The 21,845-nt window shown below is 44.8% G+C and overlaps 2 protein-coding genes, 1 non-coding gene and 1 pseudogene across 7 annotated transcripts; 3 read left to right on the top strand and 1 right to left on the bottom strand.

The window, feature by feature from the left end:
- Positions 1-319, top strand: part of LOC119270971 — an 11,634-nt pseudogene extending 11,315 nt beyond the window's left edge.
- Positions 320-4,712: 4,393 nt separating this feature from the next.
- Positions 4,713-4,796, top strand: TRNAL-CAA. The gene has a single exon. It is a non-coding gene; the product is annotated as a tRNA-Leu (tRNA).
- A 5,492-nt stretch (positions 4,797-10,288) lies between these two features.
- On the top strand, positions 10,289-15,665 carry LOC119266709 (nuclear transcription factor Y subunit B-8-like). Of its 5 annotated transcripts, none has more exons than XM_037547967.1 (11): positions 10,289-10,503; positions 10,883-11,038; positions 11,704-11,763; positions 11,876-11,983; positions 12,056-12,151; positions 12,333-12,395; positions 12,595-12,931; positions 13,168-13,280; positions 13,370-13,400; positions 13,478-14,273; positions 14,491-14,710. In XM_037547967.1, exons 2-10 carry the CDS (start codon positions 10,883-10,885, stop codon positions 14,167-14,169), a joined length of 1,656 nt encoding a protein of 551 aa, XP_037403864.1. In that variant the 5' UTR covers positions 10,289-10,503; the 3' UTR covers positions 14,170-14,273; positions 14,491-14,710. The 5 variants fall into 5 exon arrangements, with proteins under 5 accessions (XP_037403864.1, XP_037403863.1, XP_037403865.1 ...); XM_037547966.1 differs by having other exon boundaries at positions 13,478-14,361; XM_037547968.1 differs by lacking the exon at positions 14,491-14,710 and having other exon boundaries at positions 10,290-10,503; positions 10,883-10,942; positions 13,478-14,453.
- Positions 15,666-17,697: 2,032 nt separating this feature from the next.
- LOC119266708 (peroxisomal membrane protein PEX14-like) lies at positions 17,698-21,217 on the bottom strand. The gene is made up of 10 exons (XM_037547965.1): positions 21,020-21,217; positions 20,465-20,664; positions 20,315-20,363; positions 19,577-19,764; positions 19,310-19,493; positions 19,064-19,213; positions 18,824-18,855; positions 18,685-18,730; positions 18,534-18,601; positions 17,698-18,447 (listed from the first exon to the last, which is right to left on the bottom strand). The coding sequence occupies exons 1-10, from the start codon at positions 21,051-21,053 to the stop codon at positions 17,956-17,958; spliced, it is 1,443 nt and encodes a 480-aa protein (XP_037403862.1). The 5' UTR covers positions 21,054-21,217; the 3' UTR covers positions 17,698-17,955.
- Between the last annotated feature and the right edge of the window lie 628 nt (positions 21,218-21,845).

Raw genomic sequence — 21,845 nt, 5'->3', positions numbered from 1 at the left:
AAGAACAATCTGACCCTTCCTGCTAACTGGGATGCACATGCTGGACTGTCTGCTCCGAGCAAGAAATGTGGTGCCAGGCGACCATGCATCAGTAGGAAGAAGGCACCGTATGAAGGACTACGTACAATGACAAAGTTCTGCAGCATTTGCAAATTGCCATGACATGAGAACACTACCTGCCCTGACAAGGGTGACATGCCAAAACAGCCTCGCAAACCTGCAACCTGCAAGAATTGTGGCATCGCTGGACACCGTCGCACTTCATGCACCAGGCCGCTGGGCGCTGCTGCTTCTTAATAACTTAGAGAAACATGTATGATAACTCGAATTTTACGTTTTGAGAATTTTCTAGTGTGTGATTTCTATATGGACCCCCACGCGTGTTCCTCCCTGAGTGTAAACTAGTTGTATTTGTAACTATGCTGAAATGTGTGGATTTATAATATTTGTTTATTTGTTTTCTGTACCTTTTAAGTTGTTTGATACAAATGTGAATTTTCCAATTTGCACCTGCTGATGTCCGGATGACAAATAGTTTTTCAAATTGTCACTGAACTTGACTGTAAACTGGCCTGGGTGCTGTCCCTGTGCATCACTGAAATTGGCTTCGATGCTGCCCCTGAGCGTGACTAAAACTCGTTTGTGGGTGCTAGTTTGTTGCTGGCGGTGTGCATCTACAGTCAGCTACTCCATGACACGTGCCTGCGTTTTGTCGACCACTGTATCGCTCATATGCGTCAAATGTATTCAAATTTGTAAGCTGCTGGCAAGCAAGCTTGTGAGGCCGAGGCAGGGAGGACGTCAATCCGAGACGGCTCAGGTAGGCCCAGAAAAATGGCTGATCCATCCGACCTCCTCCTGTACGGTGCCGCAGGGATTCTGGTTAGCATAATAAATGAGGCAGGCCCATTTTAGAATACATCTACAATACGCAGCATTCTACTGTCCAGAATACGGGTAAACACTAGGATCCCGAGAACAGCGGGCCGATGAGGGCTCAGCTGTGCTCATGATCAGAAACGAATTTTCCTGGTTTATTAGTCTCTTTAGTATTCTGTGCCAAATTTTGATCTTAAATTTAACTAACAAAATATTAGTGCATGTCAAAAAATATAATATAACTGAAAGCTATGTTCAAATACGAATGAAACGATGTAATTTTTTATGACATGCATTAACATTTTGTTAGTTAAAATTTTAGCCAAAATTTGGCACAAAATATGAAGGGAACTTATAAACCAGGACGGAGGTAGTAGATAAGAATAACCGCAGCAAGAGAAAAAAAAACAGATCAAAGACGCCAAGACCAACGATCGCTTCTAGGAACCAATGTAATTTCAGCATCTCTCAATGGGATGAAGACACAACTTCGTCAAGTTCATTCAGCGTCAGAAACAACAACGCTAGCCATGTCCGGCCATATTCCACATGCCTCCTGTTGTCACATGTGTTTTCAACTCTTCAGTTCTCCCGCAACATGTACTATATATGCTAAGCTACCAACAAGTTAAAATAAAAATGAAATGATTTAGTTTGATGTCTACTATAGTGAAGCACTGAAGCTGGAGCGGTATGTATAAGGGGGAAGGATTATTAATGCAAGTGAATATTGGTGGAGCATGGATTTGTTTCCACATATGTGGTTAATCAACATAAGTTGTACGCGCCAGCCACTAAAAAAAAAAGTTGGCTGCGCTATGCAGTTTCTACTTCCACTCTGCCGTTTAAAGAGACTAGAGTTACCAACAAACTTATAGAACTGAAAATATCTGCATCTCTATCAGCTGATCGGCCTCCTCAAGTCTTGGCTCATCCAACATGATTTCGGTCTGTCGTCCTTGAGAATCCACATGGAAAACAAGAAAGCGCCTGGCGACATTCCCGTAGAAATACTAGACCCAAGACAGGTCGATCACTTGTAGGAACCAAAGTACATATGCGAAAAGCTCCTTCAGCGCACGGCAGCTATCTGCACCATTCGCATGCATATGGATCAACAATCTGCATTTATGACTCGGTGTATAATAACATTGCTCTTGAGTTACATCAGGTAGTATTTGACGCCCGGGCTCCCGTATTGCACAAATTTTGGTCCTGGATCCAACTAGTAGCCAGTGTAACCCCACTTAGGAACCAGCACCTTAATAGCCCGCATTTTGACACTGGTTGCATGTTGTACCAAGGCCGGTACAAGTCACCGACCCGGTCAGTTTTAATCATGGCGTTCCATCATTACAACATCATAGTATAGTAATTAGATCATACAAACTACGAAATCCCTACAAACTAGAGATTTTGCCATGGACGTCAACCATTCCCCCTTCAGACGTCTGTATCGCATCATGCTTGTGACCAACTCCATGATCCGCATGTTGGACGAACATATCGTTTACCCTCGGGCAAGCTATAGAAGATCCAGATGAGCATGCTGAAAACATCATGAGCTCGCAACAAAGGACGCATAGAGTGAGGGATCAAGCTAGCAGTTGATCTGAAAACGCGAGCAGTCACTCAAGATATTTGTAACGGTATGGAATCAAAAACTATAAAGACCTGGAATCTAACCTTAGCTGCCCATCCATCTCAATGAACTCCATGTTCCTTGCAGAATGCAGATTTAGATCTGTGCTGCCTCTCCTCGTTTCAGATTTTTCTAGTTGTGATGTTGCCCGGGCCTCCAACTTTTTAGATATATACTGAATTGTTTACGCGTAACGAGCGGGTTCTAATAGAGACTCCACCCGCACTGACGCCGGCACATTTTGACGTCGATGTGCCACAAAAAGTAGTGTACCTGTGCTGAGTTTGGCATCAGGTCCCACCACAAAGGCACAAGTCAGCTAGTCTCTATGCATGCACTAGACTTGGATCCCGGACCGTACCATAAGCATATAGCATAAAAATACATCGAGTATGGTGTCTGGTATTTCACCAATATTACATGCTGGCACTTGTTGTTTCCATCTTGAAGCACGCAACACACGGCGCAGATAAAGTGCGCCAATGCCGCTGTGGGCTGAAAGTGTGCTTCGAGTACATATGTCTCTATCAGAGACAATGCCGCAACTTCTACCTTAACTTTATTCAGCATTAAAGACAGCAGTTGCTCTATCTCCGTTCCTGAAGCCTCCTATTCCCACATGTTTTTCAATTCTTTTGTTTTTTCTCACAAATCGTTTTCCTTCATGTTTATGTGATTGTACCTACATGATATACTAAGCTAGGTGCCACCCGACATGTGTCATTAAATTCGATCCTATCATCTTAATGACACAGATCATGTGTTTTTGATACTCAACACCCGCTGCTGCAAATATATAGCATCAAATTTAAGCGTACAACCACTGTCCTGTTTTTTCTATCTTAAAGGATGCTACAGTAGCCTACCTTACATAAGATTTTGGAAATGATCTGGATGTAGGATCTGCAGGTAATGACATGAACGAATGCCTCCCTGTTCAAACATAACCCAGGAGTGAACATGAGACAGGAAATATGATGGTGCCAGCTCATGCTAGTTCCTTAGTTCTTTTTTTAATGGTAAATGGCAGGTGCTTTGCCTTTTCATTAAAGATGGGGGAATATACAAGAGGTAGAGAAAAACATGAAAAAGGTGCAGTCACCCAGGGGCCTATACATCAAAATCACCTTACGTTTATGCAGTTCTTTAGTTCTTTCCGGAGTCAAAATCACCATTCGATGTCATGGTGTATTTACTGGTTTGCTACAGTCATCTACTGTCATGGCAAATGGTGGCAGCGTCTCCGATATCGTTTCCTTGTTGAGGCATCATCCTTTCAGTTTGCGTCATCATTCTTGGATGCTCCGGGGGAAACCCTAGATCTGGGTCTCCCCGATCGGATGATGACAGCGCCTTTGGTGTCGTTCTCCCTCATGAGGGCATTATTTTGGAGCAAGTGCTGGTTGGAGGGGACTAGAGGAGGAGGTGTGTTACATCTACCACAAGGCCAATGTCGGATCTTGGTGGCATGGCACTGCGGAGTTTCGGCGACGGGCGCGTGTGGATGGATACATGCAGGATGGTGGTGGTGTCTGGCACCGTGCTGGTGTCGACGACAGGCCTGTCAAGGTTGATGCGTCAGTTTCTGCTCTGGAGATAGATCGGTGGAAGACGGCGGTGGCGGCCTTTGTGAGTCTGCCCGACCGGTGTGTGCCCCAGCAACGCGGCTTGGTTGGGGCATCTGGGTTTAGATGTTAGGCTTTGGTGTGATGTCTGTTTGGTATTAGACTCAGACTATCGACATCTCTTCATCAAGTGGATAGGAGTAGTGACAAATGTTGCTAGGATGGTGGCTTCAGACTACCTGGCATATTACTTTGTAAGATCTTTGTGAATAATTAATAAAATGGCTGCATGCATCACCCAAATGCAAAGATCGGGGGTCATCCTCATTTTCTAAAAAAAAATGTTTGCTACAAACAGAAACACTTTTTAAGACATAAGGGCTGCAGAGCTATGCAAGCATTGGCCAACAAGAGGAATAGCTACAAGTCTACAAAACATACCTGGGAAGCTATGCAAGAATTAGTAGTTGACCATGCTCGTACAATATAATAACAATGCTGTGAGACACAATACCAAAGATGTTCAAGAACATGCACTGGCTAGGGACACTGCAAGGCAGGACTTTGGAAAGCTTCCAAACGGAAAAGCAAAACTTTAGGAAGATTACTATTATTTTGAACACCGAGTCAGGATGGCCGAGTGGTCTAAGGCGCCAGACTCAAGTTCTGGTCCTCTTACGAGGGCGTGGGTTCAAACCCCACTTCTGACATTTTCTTTCTTTCTTTTTGGCTCAATAAAAATATGAAGAAACTAGTCCGATCACAATAAAAATATGAACTCTGACATTTTCTTTCTTTCTTTTTGGCTCAATAAAAATATGAACAAACTAGTCCGATCACAATAAAAATATGAACAAACTAGTCCGATCACTCCTCAATCCACTCTAAAATCAGTTATAACACGAACAACTATGTCATTATTATCTGCTCGGTGTTGGGGATTTTGGATACACATGCAAATGAAAAATGAAATTTCAGATACACCGCATCGGCGAGTCATGGAATTTTGTGTTTACTGCTTTCGGTCTCGACTTCCAGAATCCACACGGAAAACAACACTGAGCCTACTGTCACTCCTCTAGGAGCTAAAGTAATTTCAGCGTATGCTTCTTTCTTCAATGATGTCTCAACTCAACTCGTAGCTTAACTTCATTCAGGATACAGAAGAGGCATTGCTCTACACACGTTCCTCAAGCCTCCTGTTCAGTGGCGGAGCGTAGTGGGGACAATTCCAGGCCCTGGCCCCCCCTTTCAAAAGGAAAATTTACCAAATACACTTACTTATCTGCTAATTGCTCTACTAATCGTCCGGCGTCTCTGATCATCCTAGCCTTTTCTATGCCATATACACTCATTTGGTCCCTCCTAATATTTGATTCACGCTCCACCACTGCTCCTGTTCCCACGTGTTTTTCAACTATTCTGATCTCCCCTCGCAAATCATTTCCCTTTGTTTATTTGATTGCCGCTACATGATATGCTAAGTTAGGTGCTACCCAACAAGTTAGGAGAAGGCACTACCTGAGAAGTTAAAACAAAGTGAAGCAATGTAAGGTGATATCTAGTTTCATGAAGCTGGAGTTGTATATATAAGGGAAAGTATTATTAACGCAAGTGAAAGTTGGAGCGCGTATTTTGTTTCACGTGGCCAATGCCCAGAGTTTCAGTATGTATGTCGTCAATCAATATGAACCTTGCACACCTGCCGGTTCACTTTGAAAACCTTTGCCATAAAAGCTCGAGCTACCGCGAAAAAGTTGGCTACCCTAAGCAGCTTCTACTTCACTTCATGGTTTATACATCCTTGAGTCTTTATTCTTTCAACATGTTTTCAGTAAGCTGTTGTTCAGAATCCACATGGAAAACAATACACACGCAGATAAACTCATTTTATCACTAACCATTGCTATCACAAACAAGTCCGTTAATACGACCTTCTCAGTATTCGGAATTTTATATGCAGGTAAAAATATATATAATTTCGTGTACATAGTATCATCAAGTGAAGCACCCAGATATCTAATCCCTTTTTTTCTGATATACGTGTTGTTGGTTACAACCAACATATATGCATAGATAATTAGATATGTGAACCGCACACAATAACAACACAGAATCCACATGTTTACAGGATCCACATGGAAGACAAGATGCATACAGTTATGCCTGCTTTTATCACTAATCATTGACATCACAAACAACTGTGTCAGTAGTGTGTGATCAACCGCCCATATGCTCATTCAAGGCAGAGTCTGAGAGTCACAGAGCGCCAGCTGATCCTGCTGCTGGCTGCGGCTCTTGTTTTGGAACGGACCTTGGCTGCCGAATGGCTATCGTTGGCATCAGCCGGTGGCAGGGGGGAGGTGCAGTGGCATAGGAACGAGCTTTCCTCTGCAACTGATGTCAGTGTTGGTACTGGTACAGGTGCGAGAGCATCAATGGTGGTACTGCCCCGGAGTAGTACTTCTAGCAATTCCTGATGTCCTTGAAGAAGTAAGAACACCTCAAGCTTGTACCTCTAGGAATCGTGATTCAGGTACAGGTCTATGCGCCACTTCTCCGGGATGATCTCCACGCGGACATTGTCCCAAGAACCAGCCGCCTTGAATTTGCGCTCGCAATGCGGTTGCCTACAAAGGCAATCAATGATAGCAAGAATGGTTTGTAAGGTGCATCAGACATGAGTACAATTTGCACCATTTAAAACAAGGCATAAAGTATTACATGCACTAGGTTGCCTTAGGACGCTACTCTCGCCTATCGCTGATGGCTGATGCTCGACTGGAAAAGCGTGAGCGCCAACACAACCAGAAAATCGATCCTTGTACACTACTACATATGCAGCTTGATCAACCCAAAGGCAACGAGGTAAGCCTACCATGCTGTGCAGCAGTGTGAGCACGCCTTGGGGCAATGAAAACCCGGTCGAGAATCATAGCGGACACCTCCAATGATGGCAGTGGCCCGCTGGCGCTCAGTGACAAGCAACGCCTGCATGCGCCGTGGAACGGTGAAGTATGACTAGAAGGCACCGGAGCCGCCATGCAGAGTGCCAATGGCCAACCAGCTGAGCTCCCGACCGCACTGATACCCCTCTACCCACATTCCTGAAGCCTCCTATTCCCAGTTTCCATTTGTTAACGTGGTTGCCCCTGCATTATATGCTAAGCTATGTGCTACCCAACAAGTTTCCTGGGGGAAGGTGCTAGCTTACAAGTTAAAACAAAGCGAAACAATGTAAGGTGATATCTACTCTGGTGAGGTCAGAGCAGTATATATAAAGGGGGTGCATTCAATATGTATGTCATCAACCAACATAAATTGAACAATCTACCACTAGTTCCCCCTTTGAAACCTACTAGCCAACTCGCCATAAAAGTTCAATTTACCATGAATAAAGTTGGCTATGCTAAGCAGTTTCTACTTCACTTTATGGTTTGAACATGCTAAGTTACCACCAAACCAACAAATGGCCTCGTCGAGTATTCGCTATTTCAACATGTTTTCATTAATGTCGTTTATAATCCACATGGAAAACAAGACACACACAAACAGGCTCATTGTATCAATAATATTAGGTCAATCGCACACACCAAAGGGTGTGTTGGTTTATATATATGGAGATTTACATTGTACAAATGCATGACATTTTGCGTAAGCTACAAGTCTAATACACTCCCTCAATCTCAACCAAGATTCCTCAAGTTGAGATTGCGCCGACAATGCTCAAACAAAAGTAACGGCAATGGCTTGGTAAAGATATCCGCAAGTTGATCTTTAGAGGAGATTAACTCGATCTGAAGTAGCTTATGTCCAACACGTTCTGTGACAAAATAGTAGTCAACTTCGATGTGTTTTGTTCGTGCATGAAATACCAAATTGGAAGAAAGGTACGTAGCACTAGTGTTATCACACCAAGGAACTGATGGCTGTCGTTGAGGTACTCGTGACTCACAAAGCAAAGACTGTACCCAAATAAGTTTTGGAGTCGCATTAGCTATAGCCTTGTATTCAGCGTCTACATTGCTGCAAGATACCGTCACTTGCTTCGAGCACTCCAGGCGATCAAATTAGGTCCAAAGAAGACCGCATAACCCCCCGTGGATCACCGACCATCGGGATTGCCTACCTAGTCCGCATCCGAAAATGCAGAAAGAACACCAGATGAAACAAGCCGTAATGTAAGCCATAAGAGGCGCTCAGGCGTACATAACGAAGAATGTGCATGACAGCAAACCGGTGTGAATTCTGATGTGCATGGAGGTACTAGCAAACATGATTGACAACCAAGGAAATATCCGGTCCGGCGATAGTAAGATACTGTAGGCTGCAACAAAGACTACGGTACTCAGTAGCATTATCAGGAGATAGAGGATCACCATCATAAGCAGCAAGCTTGTCAGTAGCAGACATGGTTGTAGAGGAGGGGTTGCATTTCAGCATACCAGCACGACACAGAAGATCCAAAGAATACCTTTTCTGAGTCGGATAGAGTCCATGAGAAGTGTTAGCCACCTCCAAACCCAGAAAATAATGAAGCTTGCCAAGGTCGTTAATAGCAAAATCATAACAAGTGTTGACATAAGATGATCGAAAACAAACACTGAGGAACTTACAAGAATGATGTCATCAACATAAACCAGAAGATATATGGTGAGATTTGGTCGCTAAAAGAGAAATGGTGATGTATCTACCATAGAGGGAACAAACCCATGAACATGTAGAGCAGTCACAAGACGAGCATGCCAAGCACGAGTAGCCTGTTTCAGACCATATAGTTCTTTGTCCAAGCGACAAAACCTGGTGGTTGTCTCATGTAAACTTTCTCCTCTAACACACAATGAAGAAAGACATTCTAGACATCCAATTATCGAAGAGACCAAGCACGAGTAACCGCCAGGGACAACAAGAGGCGAATGGTGGTGGGCTTGACAACCAGACTGAAAGTATCCACATAATCAAGTCCATGGCATTTTTTGAAACCTTTAGCAAACAAGTGGGACTTCCAATGTTCAATGGAGCAATCGGAATGTTCCTTCACTTTAAATGGAAGGGTTTTCCCTCTGGTTTCAGCGGCCATGGCTATGGAAGACGAGAGACTCCCCTCGGATGGGATCGGTCTTCTGAGGGGCTGTTTTTAGACGCTAAAATCCGAATCCCATCACCGCTTTGTAATTTCCCCGAGATCCGCAACTTTGAAAATTTGAAAAGTTTAGGGAGGTTAAAAACCTTCACGGACAAGTTTGCAACTAAAGGGGCATTGAAACCTTCATGAATTGCCCAGGCACCTGGCTAGGCGGCCCTGTAAGTAGGGTGCGTATGGCCGCTGGGGCTCTTCATGTGTAGCCCAGGCTCCCTAGTTGCTCTCTGGTGAAAAACTTCCCATCATATTTGTTCTGATATTTTTGGAGGTTAAAATACCTATTTTTTCTAGTAGCATGAACATAAAAAAAATGTAGACACGTTAGAGACATATCGGCCAATACCATTTTTGTTGTTTTTTTGTATTTGAGGAAAACATCACATAGAAATACGAGAGAAAAAACAATAAATAGTGGTCTGAAAATTTCATGATGGGAGAGACCAGAGGGGCTAGACCCAAACACCGCTCAACAGTCAACACTTGTGTAGAGCCATCCACCGCTCTGAACCTTGATGAACTCGCTCTTGTTTCCGAACCTTGGTGAACAAGTGAGGGGTTGCCGATGGAATGTGCAAACAGCACCGGCGCCTGCACGGGAGGAGATCGATCGAAGGTGAGCAAGACAGACATTCTAATCCCCGTTTTTTCTTGTATTTACCTGGTTAGCAGTTTTCAGCGCCTATGTGTGAATCCAAAATAAAAGCCGAGGCTAAAAGTTTACTACCCAACCCACTTTATGCCTCCTTTGGTTTGGAGGAATTTTATAGGAATTCTATAGGATAGGATTTGCAAACGGTTATAGGAATGGATTCCTATTTCTATATAGGATAGGAATCGATCCTTCACATTTTGGAGGAAAAAAAACATTAGCCTAGATTTAATGAAAAAATTTCTATCATATGCACCAAATGACATCTCTTCCTCTAAAAGAACTCACTTTCTATAATTTTTCTATTTCTATAAAATTTCTACCCTATGAACCTCAGCTATTCGGCAGGGTGCATGCCTGCATGGGCTGTCCTGGGCATAGCCCATCTGATGAAAAAAAAAGGCCTCCGCTATGCTCACTGGAGTCTCACTCGGCCACCCCTCTCCTCTCCCTGACCTAGCCGCCACCTCTGTCTCCCGCGAACTCCATGGCGACTGCGGCCTGATCTGCATCCCCGCCGCCCCTGCTGACCCCGTCTACCACGCCCTGGTCTTCAAATCGCGGCTGCCGCACTTCAACCTCGCCGCCGCCAGGTCCGGCACACCGTCGCCGCCGGCCGGGAGAGGTAGCTGCTCCGCTTCCTCCTCCCCCTTTCCTTCCCCTACCTCCCTTCTTCCTGCCTCGGCCCGGCGATCCCCTGCTGCGTCACCAGGGATTTTTGACAAGGGATGAGGCCTGCCAATTTCTTTGGACTTGGTGTTGTAAAACTATTGCTGTACTGTTTTCTTTATGTGCTTAAACATGCTTTTGAGCTGCTGAAATGTGCTTTTGATGTGCTGAAATGTGTTTTTTGTATGCTGGAATTCATTTGTATGAGCTGAAACATGCTTTTTATGCGCTGAAATGTGTTTTTTGTGTGCTGAAATGTGCTTTTTGAGGTGCTGAAATGTGCCTTTTTAAATGTGCTGAAATGTGTTATTAACTTCTGAATGTTTATGTTGTAGATGGATGATGAGGCGCAGGAGACTCCAAATGTTGGTGATCTTCCCAAGAAGGCCCCCAAGGTGATGAATTGGACTCCACCCATGTCTGCGTTGATGTTGAAAGGCCTTTCAGAGGTGGCGGCAAGAGGTGCCAAGACTGAAAAAGGATTCAATGAGGTTGAAAAATTGAAAGTTGCAAAGCGTATATCTTCTTTCGTTGGTTATGACGTGTCTATTACCCAAGTGCACAATCGTATTCGCAAGTGGCGGAATAGGTGGACAAGGATTGTCTATTTGAAGGATTTAAGTGGGGCACTTTGGGATCATGACAAGAAGATGGTAGTCCTAGAAGAGAAGATACATAAGTAGCTGCCCACTCGGGCTCACACGACTCGACCCTAGCCCATACACGACTCGCTTACAAGGCCCATGGCCCAAGTCACCACGCAGGGTGTTGCAAGTTCAGTTAAGTTCAATTACTGAACTTGCATTTCTTCAGTCCGCTGCAGATGCAGGGCTGCTGCTATCTGCAGGCGCGACATATTTCACCAGCTATTCAGCAGCACTGCTTTTAGGTGTCACTCACTCACTCACTCACTCGGATGTCAGTACTTGCGGTTTTCCTCAGTTGGAATCGCACTTGAGAAATCATAGGGTTTACATATGACGCTATCAAAACTATTGCATGTGGCAAAGGGATTAATAAGAAATTAAAGGTACATTCAACTCCCGGGAGGAGGATTAAACTGTGCTTCTCGTATGGACGCTACTACTAGATTGGTGGCATTCAATTTATCTCCAACCTTCATAATTAACGTGAGTTTGGTGATCTTTATTATCAGGTAAGTGTCTTCAGAGAACAAATTCTCCAACTTGCTGGGATTGCTTGTCATGAAGAGGAGGTGTGTGTCGTCCTTTAGTAACACCGTGATTGAAATTCAGCATGTCCTTGCCGCTCTGTGCTTTAATAGCAGCTTCTTTGATACTATCATGGTTTTGTATCACCCATGTTAGGGAAAATCACGGACAGAGCTACTGGAGAAGCTCAAAACATGTAACAAGGTTATGCTAGTTGAACTGTGCCGTTCATTTGATGTCCCTGGTTCAACAAGCACTAAGAAGGTTGGCCCAGAATTGTTTTTTATCTGCTGCGCTCAGTTTCACATGAAAACCCTTTGCTTTTGTGTTTTGCAGGATGAATTAGTGACAATAGTGATGGAGTTCTTGATGGAACACTGTTCTGGTATTATTTACACAGATCCTGATAAGGCTCAACTTCTTAGCTGCCAGGTGATTTGGGCATATCAGTTTGTTACAACACTTACTCTTCTGCTAATAAAAGATGTTTTCGGTTGTCTGTCATAACTGTTAGCCTATGTATACCTCTACATGTTAGGTTAAGCCAGTTTGACTGGTATTGTCATTGGCACACTGATTCTTTTTTATGACATGGTGTTTTATTGATTTGCAGAAATTTAAGAAAAGAAAGCGCAAGAAGAATGGAGCGGATCTATCTGGTGGTGAACCTTCCAAGGTATGACATATGTGCATCTTACTTCTTTTGGTAGTGATGCATTTATGTTTGGTTTTGTTTAGTGCCACTAAAGTTACTTATTTATCTAATACTACCTGAACTCATGGTCCCATGTGTGCTGCATTGCAAGAAGTTCTTTCACCATTTTCATAAGCCGTCTCCACATATTTATTTTTCCCATTTTTCCAAACTACTGCAGAAAAGGAAACCAGATGGAACTCTACTGGAATTTTGTAGTCAAGAGGAAGCAGATGGGAGAAAAGCTGTAGAAGATAGAACAAACCATTCCGAGTTCAGCTTGAGGGATAGCAGAGATGAGCTGGTAAATGACTCCGCGTTGGGGAAATTAGCTGTAGTTCCACTGCCAGGAGTACCGTTTCCTACAGATGAACAAACGCTAATCACAACACCATCTGCAAAGTTATTTAGCAATGTTGAGAATGATACCATGGATATGGCGGCTTCAATGAAGAAAAACATTTCTGTTACCAAGAAAAAGGCAATCCAAAACACAGATTCCAAGGAGAAATCTGGTGGTATGCCTTACTTTCACTTGTGCGCATGTGGTTGAGTGTGGCTCACTTGTTATAGGTTCATACAACATACAGCACTATCTTTCTGCTATCCGTTTCCGAAATCTATCTTGAGATGGGGGTCAACCAATTCTAGTTTTCTTGTTACTATGCAAGTGAAATACTTTACAGATAACGTGTGTGATCTCTAGTCTCTCCTTTGTAATATGTTTCAAAACCTTGTTTCATTGGTATGAAAGGTAAAACTATGTCTAGAGGAGATGCGAAACCATGGAAGCAGGCACCGAAACCAAGTAAGGATGAGCTGAGACAGGCTGTCTCCTGTATATTGGGTGCTGCAAATTTTGCCACGGTGAGATACATTGCACATCATTGATCTTTAACATTTCCTCCATTCACCGTTAAATCTTGATATGTTTCTTTTGTTTTCACTAATTTTAGATGACTTTTGGAGAGGTTGTAAAAGCAGTTGGTATGTCTTTGCTTCCTCTTCCCTTTTTAATTAGTTGATATCGGCAAATCTTTTCTGATGGGTTTCCATATCTTCAGACAAATACTTTGGCAAGGATTTGTTTGAGAGGAAGCCGCTGGTAAGGGCCTTGATAGAGGAGGAGCTGTTTAGGCTAGCCAAGGAGGCTGAGAGGAAGGAAGTGGAAGAGGAGGAAGCAATGGAAGCAAAAGTAAAAGCTGCCAAGGACAGCGCAAGGGATGGAAGAGTTGAATCAGACATAGACAAGGAGGAATATGAAGTTGAAGCTGGTCCAGATGGTAAATCTAAGGATGCTGAAAAGATTGGCAACAGCAAGAGTAGTGATAAAGGTGGTAAAAGTGGGATTTGTGTGAAGGCTGGCGAGAAGGGAAATAGCAACGCTGCTGCCGCTGAAAATTTACAAGATGGAAAGTCCGAAGTTGACGACACAAGGAAGAAAGAATTTAGCAAGGATTGCGAGGCTGAAAAGATTGTGCAGAATGCAAATGGCGATGGTGGCATGGAAATGTTGAGGGATGGTGAAGCTGAAACTGGGAATAATTGCAACGGTAACACCATAGGAGGTTCTGGAGAAAAAGATGACACTACAGATGGCAGATGTGAAGAAGGCAGGGCTGAAAAAGATGCAGAAAATGCTGGTGACTGTGAACCTGAAGAATCTGAAACTAATGAACCAGAAGCAGAAGTAAAAGATGTGAAATCTAAGGAAGCCAGTGGCAATGAGATTACCCTATCCCATGGTGCTAACTAAATGTGGCAAAACAAAATAGATGCTAGGCAACATGATTACTGAAGCGAGACGCGGATGATGGTCGAGCGGAAGATTCTGAAGGCAGTACAAGCACCAAAATTGATGTAGGTTGAAGCGCCTTTGTGGACGATGTGAAAACTGATGTAGGATAGTTTATGGAGGATTAGATTTCCATGCGGACTGTAGTATCAGGTTAGGAAATGGACAGAATGTTGTATAAATTGTGCTTGACATGCTTGTTGTACCGACCTTCCTTGTTTAGCTTGAAGAGTCTTTCCTTTTTCCTTGCTTGACTTGATGATTAGCTCTTTTCTTGTCCAGAACTGCTGCTTTACTTGGTGACAAGGATGGGCGGGCGGACGGACGGACGGCCTGGATTGGTCTGACATGGCAGTAATAGACGGTTGTCCAATGTGACAGGTGGAACATACTTATCGACTGACCAACGGCTGGCTTGGCTCCACGTTCACAGCTCCATCCCTTCTTATCCGCGCAATCCAACGGACCGGACCCAGCCAAGCCATTCCCCACCACCCTCTCCCAGGTCCCCGCTGCCAACCCTCCACCATCTCCTCTCCTCTCCTCTTCTTGTTGCACTGCACTGCACTCTCCAAACATTGATTTCCAACTTTCCGTACAAGTGTCCTTCCTTCCAGTTAAGTTCACCACTTGCTTCTTGATTTGAGACACAGATCGAGGAGGAGGAGCCATGCCGGAGTCGGACAATGACTCCGGCGGGCCGAGCAACACCGGCGGGGAGGGGGAGCTGTCGTCGCCGCGGGAGCAGGACCGCTTCCTGCCCATCGCCAACGTCAGCCGCATCATGAAGAAGGCGCTCCCGGCCAACGCCAAGATCAGCAAGGACGCCAAGGAGACGGTGCAGGAGTGCGTCTCCGAGTTCATCTCCTTCATCACCGGCGAGGCCTCCGACAAGTGCCAGCGCGAGAAGCGCAAGACCATCAACGGCGACGACCTGCTCTGGGCCATGACCACCCTCGGCTTCGAGGACTATGTCGACCCGCTCAAGCACTACCTCCACAAGTTCCGTGAGATCGAGGGCGAGAGGGCCGCCGCCACGTCAACGTCAACGTCAACCACGCCCGACATGCCAAGAAACAACAACAACAATGCCACCGGTTACGCCGACGCCCCGGGAGGCATGATGATGATGGGGCAGCCCATGTACGGCTCGCCGCCGCCGCCACAACAGCAGCAGCAGCACCAACATCAGATTGCAATGGGAGGGAGAGCGGGCTTTCCCTATCTCGGAGGCGGCGGCGGGTCGTCGTCATCGTCGGGGTTCGGACGGAAAGAGTGACATCTTTTCTTTTCTTTTCTTTTCTTTTTGAGCTGACCAAAGTGAGTGATTTCAACATATGTTCCTCTCTTGGATGAAGCCTCCTGTAGCTTAAATCCATTCAGCACAGTGAGGAATACTTGTTCTACCCACGTTGCTGAAGCCTTTTTTTTCAACTCTTCCGCTCTCCCCTCGCAAATCAGTTTTCTTTTGCTTATGCGGTTGCCTCTACGTTGTATATATGCTGAGCTATGGGGGTACCCAACAAGGTTTTTAAGGGGAAGGTGCTGCCCGATAAGTTAAAATAAAGTGAAGCGATGTATGGTGATATCTACTCTGGTGAAGTAACACAAGCGAAATTTGGAGCCTGCATTCAGTATGTATGTCATCAATCAAAATATATAAATTGAACAATCTGCCAGTTCCCTTTGAAAGCAACTATATACTAGCCAATTCGCCATAAAAGCTCGAGTTACCGAGAAAATGTTGGCTATGCTAAGCAGTTTCTACTTCACTTCACGGTTCGGACATGCTAAGTTACTAGCAAACGAACAAACAAACTGCCTCGTCGAGCGTTCACTCTCAACATGTTTTCAAATAATGTCGTCTTTCAGAATCCACAATTTGCCATAAATACCAATATATTGATGTTAAAAGAACTCATTATAGGAACCGTGCGACCTACCAATCTAGTACTTTGGAAAACTTCAAATGGAAAAGGCGAAGTAAACTCTTGAAAGATAACCAATACTTTCAACCTGAAAACCGAGTCAGGATGGCCGAGTGGTCTAAGGCGCCAGACTCGAGTTCTGCTCCTCCTACAAACCTTAACAATTGTTTTCCTTGTTTTGCTCTCCAATGGAGAAAGAAGAAACTAGTTTCATCAGTCCTCAATCCATTTTGCACCAAGACCAGCTCTTCCTGCTTTATTGGTAGACTTGATTATGTAAGTATTTTGATTTGTCACCCCACAAGTTTGATTTCTCAGTATTTTGCCGCAACCATCCATGTGTACCTCATTGATTACCTTTTTAATTACTTGTAAGTACCTAAGTATGCATAAACTTCCCAACATTTTCCTTCGATGGGTAGAGCTTCCATTCAGAATGGGGAAGACACTAGTTTGCATGAACAACAAGTGGAAAAAACAAGAACAAGACAGCTATCACTGCAGCAAAAAAAAACAGACCCACGACAAATGTAATTTCAGCATCTATCAGTGGGATGAAGACACAACTTCTAGGTACATGTCAAAACAATAATAAAGGCACTCAAGTTCATTCAGTGTCGGAAACAACAGCGCGAGCCATGTCCGGCCATGTTCCTCATTATGTCTCCTGTTGTCACATGTGTTTTCAACTCTTCAGTTCTCTTGCAAATAGATTTTGCTTGATTTATGTGTTTGTCCCCTGCATCATGTACTACTATGTGAACCTACCGACAAGTTAAAAGAAATGAAATGATTTAACCGGATGTCTACTCTAGTGAAGTTCCAGAGGTATGTATAAGGGGAGGAAGAATTATTAATGCAAGTGAAAGTCGGTAGAGCATGGATTTGTTTCGCATTGAAAGCTCAAGATAGCAAGAAAAGGTCGGCTGCGCTAAGCAGTTCCTACTTCGACTCTGCGATTTAAACAGACGCGAGTTGCCGACAAACCTATAAAATTGAAATATCTGCATTTCATTTCTGGTACTCTTACCTCATCTGGGAACCACAAAAGTTCAACATGTTTCTCACTCTGAGATGGAAGCGCAACTTCAAGCTTAACTTAATCCAGCATACAGAATAGCTGCTCGACCCATGTTCCTGAAGCCTCCTGTTCCCGCATGTTTCTTCAACTCTTCTGCTATCCCCTCGCAAATCGTTTCCCTTTGTGTGATTTCCCATACATGACATACTAAGCTAGGCGCTACCCGACCGGTTTGTATTTTAGGGAAAGGAGCATGCTACTTGACAAGTTAAAACAAAGTGAAACGATGTACCGCGATATCTAGTCTGGTGGAGTTGGAGCAGTATATATAAGCAGGGATCTTATAAACACAAGCGAAAATTGGAGCGTCTATTTGTTTTCATGCATATCAACATAAATTCTACATACCTACTAGTTCACTTGGAAAGTTACTATCCAATTCACCATAAAAACCAGAGCTACCGCGGAAAAGCTGAAGTTACCAGCAAACGAATAAGGGTGCACACACACGGGGATATGCTCATTTCATCACTAATTATAGCTATCCAAGCCGCTGGTTGATATGACATGCTCGGTATTTGGAATTTTACATACAGGTAGAAAATATAAGTGATTCCGTATACATGGTACCGTCAAGTGAATCGCACAGGTATATAATCCAATTTTTTTCTTATACACGCGCTGCTAATTACAACCATCATATACAGTTTCCAATACCTAATTAACAGTGTATAGATAATTAGATATGTGAACCGCACACAACAACACAGAAAATTGAATGAACTGCACTCGTCAAAATCAGGCGGCTCCAGGCCCTTCTCCATTCTCACCGTTGGCCGCGCCAGCCATGGTGCCCATGGCAGCACTGCTACTAGGTGATTCGTCACCGGTGATGGCGGGTGATCGACCGCCCAACTGCTCATTCACGGCAGAGTCTGCCGATCTCGGAGCATCGGCTGAGCCTGCTGCTGGCTGTGGCTCTTGTCTTGGAAGGGACCTTGGCTGCCGAATGGCGGCCGCGGCCTCCGCCATGGCAACCCCTGGTGGCTGTGGGGGAACCCAGTGGCGCTGGAACGGGCTTTCCTGTGCAACTGGTGCCGCTGCTGGTGCTGGAGCTGGTACTGGTACCGGTGCTGGAGCTGGTGCTGGTGCCGGTGCTGGAGCATCAATGGCGTTGCTGCCCCCGGAGTAGTACGGAGGAGAACCGTAGTAGCCCTCCCGAGTGCCAGGGTTCGATCTGTCATAGCCCATCTGCGGCTGGAACCCGTACCCAGCCCTCGGCACCCGCTGCTGCAAGTACAGAGCATCCAATTTAAGCGTAATTCTAGAGCCACTGTCCTGTTTTTGCTATCTTAAAGGATGATACAGTAGCTTACATCAACATAAGATCTTGGAAATGATCCCGATGTAGGTTCTGCAGGTAACGGCATGAACGGTTGCCTCCCTGTCCAAACATAACACAGGAGTGAACAAGTGCAAGGTAGGAGATATGGTGGTAGCAGCTCATGTTAGTTCCTTAGTTCTTACCTGAGTCAAAATCACCATTTGGCGTCGTTGTGTACATATTGGTTTGCTACAAACAGAAACGCTGGGTAAGACATAAGGACTGCAAAACTATGTAAGTACTGACGAACAGGAGGAATAACTACAAGTCTACAAATCATACCTGGGAAGTTCTCCATGAATTAGTAGTTGGCCCTGTTGGTACAATATACAATAAGAATGTGGTGAGACACAATACCAATAGATATTAAAATAACTCGTTAGAAACCCTACAACCTGCCAATCTAGTATTTTCTATGCAGAAGGTTCACATAAGCAAGGATATGGCCATATGGGTGAGAATAGTCAATTCAAAATTAACAGAATAATGTGCCCGTATAATGCATAAATATTCATTTCTAACCATTCCATGGTCCAGGTTGAGCATGCTCTTCCAACATATTGTACTGCGAAAACCGATTCTCCCTTGTATGATGTAATGTCTCGCTCAAGGATTTCAACACCTCTGCCTGAGAATCCAATGCTTCTGTTAACTTTACAAGTATCTTCTTATCTGTTAACAAGAGAAAACCACTAATATAATCAACCTCGAACAATAATGGTTATCCTAGAGCAAGAATATGCTAAATTATTAAGAAATGTTCTTAACCTTCTTCCTTTGAAGCCAGTAATTCTTGGTTTGTTTTAGCAATAGTAGAAAAGGCTGATGAGGAAGCTTCCATAGCCTCTTTAATTTCACCATAAAGCTTGGATTTCAGTTCGTTGTCCGCATTTTCATCTCCTTCAGAAACGACTCTACGGGTCCAAGATTTTAGCCTAGGCAGGAACAATTTCTGTGCAAAATACACACGCAAACAAAGTTAATCCCTCAATTCTTCCACTAAAATCATGACCATTTGCAGAAAACACAATATACCTTGATGACGACAACTGAACTGGCTCCAACTCCAAGGAAAATACCAGCACCAAGGAGCGTATGATACCAGCTAAATTGTGTCTGCGTTTGTGGGACAATATGACCAGTGGCGACAGAGACAGTTGGTGCTTGTGGCGACTGAACTGACGCGTAAGGCTGCACCCCGGCAGATTGATTTGGATTGCTTGCTGGAAGCAAAGAAAGCAAGGCAGCCTTTTAGCATATAAGTTAACAAAAATGTTACAGATTTCAGGACAGAACTTTGAAGCGTAGATATTAAATGTCATGCAAGGAAGACATTCTTCTATTTTGAATAGGCTAGCTGCCAGCAAGAGCAACTGTAGACTTATTCCGGATTTCCATGTGAGGGACCAGAATAGCATAAGGACTATATTTTCAGCAATAAAAATATCTTATAATTAAGTATTTAGTCATACTATTTGTTCTGAAGCTATCCTAGTAATTTTTCCGAAACAAAATGTGTGTCTGAACTAGATGAATGCCCCTTGAAGAAAATACCATTTAGATGCATTACCTAAATTACTTTTGTTCACATCATCAGATGATAAAAAGAGAGTAAGTTCAGTCAAAATTACATAGATACAAGATGCTGTGTGCAAGGCATAGATTGAACATAATGTAAAGAGATCCATCCAATTAGACAGCAAACAAATTAACAGAGGAGTAATACTGTAAACCATTACTTCATTAGCTCAACCATTCAGCATGTGGAGATACCTTGTTGCGAACCAACAGCCGCAGCATCCGTACTGCTTGTCGGTGGATCCTGCAAGACATCAAGCCAATCAGGAACACAACACTTGATTCTCTTCCTCATTTTCTCAGCTAAAACATCCGTGCGGAGGTGACCGGAAAATAGCAACTTACAGGAACCCGACGGAAGGCCTCGTCGATTTCCTCCTTCGTGAGCCCTTTCTTCTCCAGGAAAGAGTACCTGTAGGACACCGGTGAACCCTTCACCTTCGGATGCGCGAGGAAATTGACGGCGTTCTGCACGTAATCCTCCCGCACTGCTTGTGGGGCTTGGAGTACCAGATTTTCCGAGGATCCGCCTCCGCCGGAACCATCTGCGGCATTAGAAAAGTTAGAATATATATATACAGTTTCACTCTAAGAACAGTGCAGGTCTGACAAAAATTGATCTTTCAACATCAGCCCCAATTTGACAAAGCTGCTCGCGAACTTCAAAAGAGATTTGAGCTGGGATCGACCACCGCGAATCGTGGAACCCAGTTCGATTAGCATCAATCCGACGAGCCCAGAGGGTATCTAATCGCCCGCATGTGCTGATACAAACCCTCGCCTCTCGTTACCCACGAGATCCCCCACGCAGGGTGCTGCTTAATCAGCGAGGCGCGAGGAGGGTTCCCAGGCAGCTTGAGAAATCAGGAAGGTTTCGGCCCGGCGGGTTAGGAATCTGACCTTGCGGCGAGGAGCTGGGCGGCTGCGCGGCCATTGGTGTGGCTTCACGGCCGCATCAAGCGCGGGATCTCGCCGACGACGAGGACGACGACGGGCGGCGGCGGCGGCGGCGGCGGAAGTGGATAATAGCAGGACCGGGGAGAGTACGCGCGTCACGTATATTCACACGTGCTTTATCTTCAGATGAAAATATGGAGAGAAAAGAATACAGAAAAGAGCCCTATGCATATAAACAAACTTTTAATTTTGGCCGCTGCTACAAATCAGCCGGCTTATTTCGTGGAGAAATCAGTCGCCTTGCGCACCGTCCGATGAAAAGGGCCACAACCATTGGATTGGTTCTTTCACACAACGCACGCCACGCATGTGCACAGCCGGAAGTAGTAACTAGTAGTAACTGCCCCCGAACAGCAGTGCAACGCTGATTCATCGGAGCGCTGGTTGTCGCTCGCCATTACAACAACTGCGGCTAGTGAAGCTTCATCGCAACACCGACAGCCCAGATGATGCTTCATTGCCTCCCGTTGTCGGAGCACCGGCGACTGCTTGCAGCCCCGACGGCCCCGACCATGCTTCAATGGAGCCCGCCGTCCGAGCACTGGTCACTCCATACAACACCGACGGCCCGACAAATGCTTCATTGCATCCCGCCGTCAGAGCACCGGCGACTCCTTGCAGCACCGATGGCCCAAGGACAATACTTCATTGCAGCCCGCCGTCTAAGCACTGGCGAGTCCTTGCAACATCAACGGTCCCGACGATGCTTCATTGCAGCCCACCGGCGACTCCTTGCAGCACCGACGGCCCAAGGACAATGCTTCATTGC

This window comes from Triticum dicoccoides, chromosome 3A (assembly GCF_002162155.2).
Source record: "Triticum dicoccoides isolate Atlit2015 ecotype Zavitan chromosome 3A, WEW_v2.0, whole genome shotgun sequence".
Classification (NCBI taxonomy): Eukaryota; Viridiplantae; Streptophyta; class Magnoliopsida; order Poales; family Poaceae; genus Triticum; species Triticum dicoccoides.
This window is presented reverse-complemented; position numbering and strand designations above follow the sequence as displayed.